The sequence below is a fragment of the Sorex araneus genome, chromosome 1, assembly GCF_027595985.1.
Source record: "Sorex araneus isolate mSorAra2 chromosome 1, mSorAra2.pri, whole genome shotgun sequence".
Lineage (NCBI taxonomy): Eukaryota > Metazoa > Chordata > Mammalia > Eulipotyphla > Soricidae > Sorex > Sorex araneus.
In genome coordinates this window covers 32676333-32682819 of record NC_073302.1, presented here as the reverse complement: position 1 = coordinate 32682819, position 6487 = coordinate 32676333, and the positions used below count along the sequence as shown (strand labels likewise).

Genomic DNA, 6487 nt, shown 5'->3' with positions numbered 1-6487 from the left:
CAGATCACTGATCAGAGCAGACTCATTCTTTGCACAGCACTGCACAGAGACTCACTCATTGCACAGCAGAACATGCTTATCTCAGATTGTTCCAAGACTTGTTAAACTAGAGCAGGGCTCAAGGATGGAGAGCAATTGGTCGTGTCTTGTCCTGAGGAGATAGGGAAGAAAATGATTGCTTGGAGGCTTTCCTGGGTTGCCCTTCTACTTCCTGACCATTTCTTGGGACTCAGCCCTGAGAAGAAAAGGGAAAAGGCTTCGAGAATGGTTTCTGGAAAGCAGAGGTCTGGTCTGTACTTCAGACTCTGGCTTTCATTCAAATTCCTGATTTCCCTGAGGGTTCTCTTTGCCCCCGAAGCTGTACTTCTCTCAAAGACCAAATCTAACTTATGTAACCCACAATTTGGGGGGCTGCCAAGTGTGGCTTTGTCCCCCGGGAGGGTGTTGGACAAGTTTAATAGGATGATGATATGTGGCTTGTGGATGACAAAAAGTGGTGTGGGATGGCTTCTGTGCAGACAAAAAACTTCATCAGAACAAAAAAATGAAGTACAGAGTGAAAGGTGCAGGTCACCTCTGAATTGCACCGAGCCTGCTTCTGAAAAGCAGGCCTCTCGCAGCTTAGAATTTTCTATGCCAGTCAGTCCTCAATAGGCAGTTAGGGAAGGACTGAGACTTCAGTGTTATCAAGGTCTTTGTTCCTACTGAGCAGGATGAGTCTCCACATGGAGTGGAGCCTTAATTTATTTAGCCTTTGGGCTGGTATCCTCTGGCTGGCAGCGGGGGCCAGTGGCAGGAAGGTTTCAAGTCATGTTCTTGGTTGTTTTGCACTCATTGCCAAGGGGCTCCCTATCTACTCTTTAATTTTGTCATTCAGAACTATCTAATAACTTGCTATTTAATTCCCACAAATTAAGTATATCAATCTGCAGGCTTATCACAGTAATGGTTATTCAAATTGTCAGTCTGATATATAAAATAAAATTGCTTTCTGGTAAACTAACGTTACACAGAGATTACTTCCTTGAAACATACCTATTTTGTATATGAATGCTTTGTCAAATGAGTTAAGGTATTATGTTGAACACTCTAAGAGCCAAGAACAATGAAGATCAAGACTCCATGGTACACTGGTCAAAGCCAAGAGAACATGGATGGTTGGATGGCCTAAGTGACCCATGAACAACTTCCAGATTATAAAACATTTACATTACAAAAAACACCCTATCAACTGCCTGTAGTGACCAAATAAGGTCAGAATTTGGGTGATAACCAAAACTCAAGGAAATCTTCACCCGAGTCCTCCTGAACACACCCACTACCAAATCATGACTATTCCAGCCTTAATAACTTGTCCTATTACGACTCTCTCAGGAGTATGATCACTCTGAGATTATATACTATTACTTTTTTCTATTTATGTACTATTACTTTTAGTATAATACATCTCCTATTCTTTATTTCTGACTCATGTCTAAGTTCTTTCAACTCTGCGGCTCAAACAAACCTGGCACCCAGATCAGGACCCAGTGGCCATGGTCCTAACTGGCCTCTTTCTGCATCATGTATAATCTTCTTCAAAGAAAACACTCCCTTAGGTATAAAATCTGATATACCCACCCAATTTTTAGAAGTCACCGAACTTAGTAATTGGCACCTATTTTAATATTTTCATTTATAACATTTAAAGAAATGGCAAAGTAGAAAAGCAAATTGTATTAAACTTTTTAAAAACACATAAAACACTTCAAAAAAACTTTATTACTTTAATGCATATCAGTATTTTTATTTCTACTTGAATATTAAAGTGAAAAAGACACTTTTGTCATTTTAAATTATATTCTTTTATGTTTCTTTTACAAATATATTTCCTTGTTTGTACATGTACTACATGTAATACCCTCTTTCTTAGATTTAATAGTTCTAACAGGATCAAAACACTTTCATATACTATTTTCTGCCTCTGAAAAAACTTGTAGTGGTGACCTATTTAAATCTACATTATACTGTCTTCTGAAGAACATTTTCATAAATTAGTGGTCTATGAAAAGTTTCAGCAAGTATGAAGAGAAAACTCTGTTCATAGTATGAGGAAAAAGATAAACTTTCTTCCACAAAAAGTGGGTTTAGAGACCAGTTCTGATAGTGCTCCTCAAGGTTAAATAGGATTCAAGTCTGAAAGCATCAGCCCACTTGCCTAGGGTTTTGGGGTGAGAGCCCGATGATTTCAATGTATTCCTCTTCTGATCCACTTAGTACCCCCAAGTAATTTTTAAATTAGAAGGCAGATTACTGGCAAGAAGATCATCAAATTTAGATCTTTCCTGAATAGGGACTTTATAGAAATCCAGAACATCTTTGACCCTGCACATTTGGTGAAGTCTAGAATTAGGTACTGCGTGGCCCAAGTCATCAGCTAACCGTTTCAGGAAATTAAACTTTAGATGACCATCTTCCAGAGAGATGTCTTGCCAACTGCTAGAAACAGATGAGCCAAAAACCTCTTTGGCACAGGATTCCAAACGGTTCTGGAGGTCGTCAGGTGGAACATATGTTCGGCTTCGTAAGGGTGGACACACAAGGCTGGGTTCTTCCTTCACTTCTTCTACTGTCTCAACTACCACTGGCTTTTCTTCTTTTCTGGAATGATCAAAAACAAGTATGTGAAATGGTTCATTGCTTAATAAATTGATAATTGGATCAATACCAGACCCAACCTTGTCTACCAACTGAATACATTTGACACCTAAAGATTTATTGTGGTGCTGTCAGAATGACTATTGCCTGCTTATGGCCAAACTGACTGGGTACAGAAAAATAATCAAAAGATAGTTAAAGATTTTATATATTCCAAGACTTCACCAAAATGAGCCAAACAGGCAAATCATTGTCTTGGATTACTAGATCTTCATATTCCAAACCCAATCTACCCTCTAACCTCATCTATGACAAATCTCTAGTAAAAACTCTATGCCCAAACAAAACTACATTGTTTCCCGAGTTCCTTTTTAATTAAATTTTTTATTAGTGAATCACCGTGGGGCTGGAGCAATAACACAGTGGTAGGGCATTCGCCTTTCACGCAGCCGACCCAGGTTCAATTCCTCTGTCCCTCTCAGTAGCCCAGCAAGCTACTGAGAGTATCGCACCCGCACGGCAGAGCCTGGCAAGCTACCCGTGGCGTATTCAATATGCCAAAAACAGATCAACAAGTCTCACAATGAGAGACATTACTGGTGCCCACTCGAACAAACTGATGAGCAACAGGATGACAGTGATACAGTGAATCACTGTGAGGTACAATTACAAACTTACAACTTTTTATGCTTGTGTTTCATACAATGCTCAAATACCCATCCCTCCACCAGTGCCCATTCTCTACCACCGATGATCCCAATACCCCTCCCAACCCTCCCACCCCATCCCCCCAACCCACCCCACCTATGTGGCAGGGCATTCCCTTTTGTTCTCTCTCTCTCCTTCTGGGTGTTGTGGTTTGCAAAGAGGTATTGAGTGGCCATCCTGTTTGATCTATAGTGTACTTTCAGCATACATATCCCATCCCCAGCGGGTCTTCAAACCACACTTTACCTGTTGTTCCCATCTCTACCTGAGCTGCCTCTTCCTTCAGCATGTGAGGCCAGCTTCCAGGCTGTGGAGCCAAACTCCTGGTACTTATCTCTACTATTCTTGAGTACTAGTCTCCCATTCTGTAACTTTATATTCCACAAGTAAGAGCAATCTTTTTATGTCTGTTTCTCTCTTTTTGACTCATTTCACTTAGCATGATATTTTCCATGTTGGTTCACTTATATGCAAAGGTCATGACTTCATCTTTTCTAACAGCAGCATAGTATTCCATTGTGTAGATGTACCAAAGTTTCTTTAACCAGTCATCTGTTCTCGGGCACTCGGGCTTTTTCCAGATTCTGGCTATTGTAAACAGTGCTACAATGATCCTAAGTTCCTATTTTACTTAAGTTGTCTGTCTTCGGAAATGCCTCATTGATCTCCACTTATGAAAATAGCTTGTATTAGGATAAAAGTCTCTCCTGAGAAGTTTTACTTAACCCTTCTCAAGCAAAAGAAAGTTCCACTCAACTTCAATAGCATTTTACAGTTTATCAGGATCAGAATGTTGAGTTTTTAACATCCTACTCCACTTAGAAGAACTTCTCTGAATGGCTTCTGTATTTTTGCACTGGCAATTCTTTGTAATAGGGAACAGTTGTCTTCTTCACAGCAGAATGGTTAGTATCATCTCTGTCCTCTACCCAATACTTGCCAATAGAACCCACCCTCCAGACATATCAAGCAGACATTAGCCCTTGGGAGGCAAAACTGTCTGTCCCTAGTTAAGAACACTGTGCCAGATTATAAATTTCTGAAAACAAATACCTGCTTTACTGATTTGAGGAGCCACTGAAAACTACTTGAGTAACAATGACTGCATTATGGAGCTAATGTGAGAGATTCTGCCTGAAAAACTACTTTAGTGCTTAATGAAAGATTTCCTCACATTCTTGTCTTGTGAGGTGGACCTGGCATCTGATTAGGATTGGTCACAAAAACAAAAGGCCTAGAAGAGGGTGACATGTGGCCAAGAACACGGTTTGTAATGCTGTTCCTCTCTGCCTCCTAGTCTTTCCCAGCAATTAAGTCTTTCTGCAATAATCTTTCAATCAACTTTCCCTCTCTAGTGGAGTATTACTGGGGCACATAATATACTACACTTTCTCCCACCTGTCAGAGAGGAAAAAAATTCCTCTTCGACTCCACATTTTCCTGCTACCTTCAGGAAACCTCTCCGAAGAACCAACCATCCTTCATCTCTTACTTCCTCGGATTCCGGTTTCTCCTCAAGCTACCCCCACCCAAGTCTCATCATAATGGACAGCAAGAATCCACCCAGGGACCAGTCATCTCTTCTAGGCCTGTGGTTTTCCCCCTGCTTTATACTACGTTCTGAATTCAAATTCACAGCCACCTATTGCATTGCCCCTGCCAGCTAAAAGCGTGCTTCCCAAGAACAAAAGATATGGTCCACCATCAACAATGGACCCGATAACGTGGCTATGGGAAAGCCCCTCTATAAAGATTTCTTAAATGAGGGTCCTTGTGCGATAGGACAGCAGGTAAGGAAGGCACTTGCCACGCACGCGGCTGACCAGGGACGGATCCCCGGCCTCTCATATGGTCCCCTGAGCACCGCCAGGAGTGACGCCAGAGTGCAGAGCCAGGGGGAACACCTGAGCATCGCCGGGTGTGGCACAAAAACAAACAAGACTTGTTAAATGAAACAAGATCCAAACTGGGAGGGGAAGGAGCTTATTAAGAGGGAGAGAGAGAGAGGGAGAGAGAGGGAGAGAGAGGGAGGGGGGAGAGAGAGAGAGGAGAGAGAGAGAGAGAGGAGAGAGAGAGAGAGAGAGAGAGAGAGAGAGAGAGAGAGGAGAAAGAGAGAGAGAGGGGAGAGAAAGAGAGGGGAGAGAGAGAGGGGAGAGAGAGAGGGGAGAGAGAGAGGGGAGAGAGAGAGAGAGAGAGGAGAGAGAGAGAGAGAGAGAGAGAGAGGAGAAAGAGAGAGAGAGGGGAGAGAAAGAGGGGAGAGAGAGAGGGGAGAGAGAGAGAGAGAGAGAGAGAGAGAGAGAGAGAGAGAGAGAGAGAGAGAGAGAGAGAGAGAGAGAGAGATCAAAGAGGGCAAATACCGTCCCTGAAGACTCGGCCAAGTTTTGATGATCCGAGCGAGCGCCGGTGACTTTGGCGACAGGAGACGGGGACTAAAGCTGGTTCCAAAGGGAGCTTTGCCACCAACTTGCCTCACAAAACCCTTTCGCCCAGTGGGGGTCCCACCTCTCCCGTTCGCTGCACTCGAGCCGCCAGTTCCCTGAAACTTACCGCCAGGACCACTGACTGTGGGGGAAAAAAAAAAAAAAAACGAGCGCGCGAAGAGGAAGGGAAACGCAAGGGCAGGGCAGGAGGCGCGGGGATCTCTGCGTGAGGAAACCAAGAGAAGGGAGCGGGCTCGAGCACCCGCCGGGACCGAACCCGGCACCCGCACGCGTCTTCCCGTCCTTCCCCTGCGTGAAGGCACGGCGCTTTTCACATCCTTCCCCTTTGCCCTCCACAGCCCATCTGCCTTCCCATACATGTGCCCTGACAGTCGCTCTCTCGCTTTACCTGGACCCAGACCAAAGAGGTCTGCTTAGAGTCCAAGAGGCTGCCCGCGTGAGGCTCCGTCTCATAACGCCGGACACAGACAGTGCCGCCATTGCTAAGGAACGCCCGGGACGCCAAAGCCCCGCCCACTACCGGAAGCGGCGTGACCCAAACCAGCCAATCGTGTGTGAGTTCAGTGGCAGGTTCCGTCCTCGTGCTCAGGCTCCACCCGCCGCTTCCTTGCCCTCCTGTGCACGCCGGGAAGTGTAGTCCGACCTCCGTCGCGGGCAGAAGCTGGCCCTCGGCGCTCTCTCGGGGCATGACGGGAGTTGTA

At 44.6% G+C, this 6487-nt stretch overlaps 1 protein-coding gene across 1 annotated transcript; it reads right to left on the bottom strand.

Moving 5' to 3' along the window:
• Positions 1-1741: 1741 nt before the first annotated feature.
• MRPL50 (mitochondrial ribosomal protein L50) lies at positions 1742-6290 on the bottom strand. The gene is made up of 2 exons (XM_055142410.1): positions 6175-6290; positions 1742-2640 (listed from the first exon to the last, which is right to left on the bottom strand). The coding sequence occupies exons 1-2, from the start codon at positions 6264-6266 to the stop codon at positions 2253-2255; spliced, it is 480 nt and encodes a 159-aa protein (XP_054998385.1). The 5' UTR covers positions 6267-6290; the 3' UTR covers positions 1742-2252.
• Between the last annotated feature and the right edge of the window lie 197 nt (positions 6291-6487).

Excerpts from the sequence above, each read along its gene's own strand:
- MRPL50 (XM_055142410.1), bottom strand. The coding sequence starts at position 6,266 with ATGGCGGCACTGTCTGTGTCCGGCGTTATGAGACGGAGCCTCACGCGG. Across the intron at positions 2,641-6,174 it reads CCTCTTTGGTCTGGGTCCAG|AAAAGAAGAAAAGCCAGTGG; the intron begins GTAAAGCGAGAG and ends TGATCATTCCAG.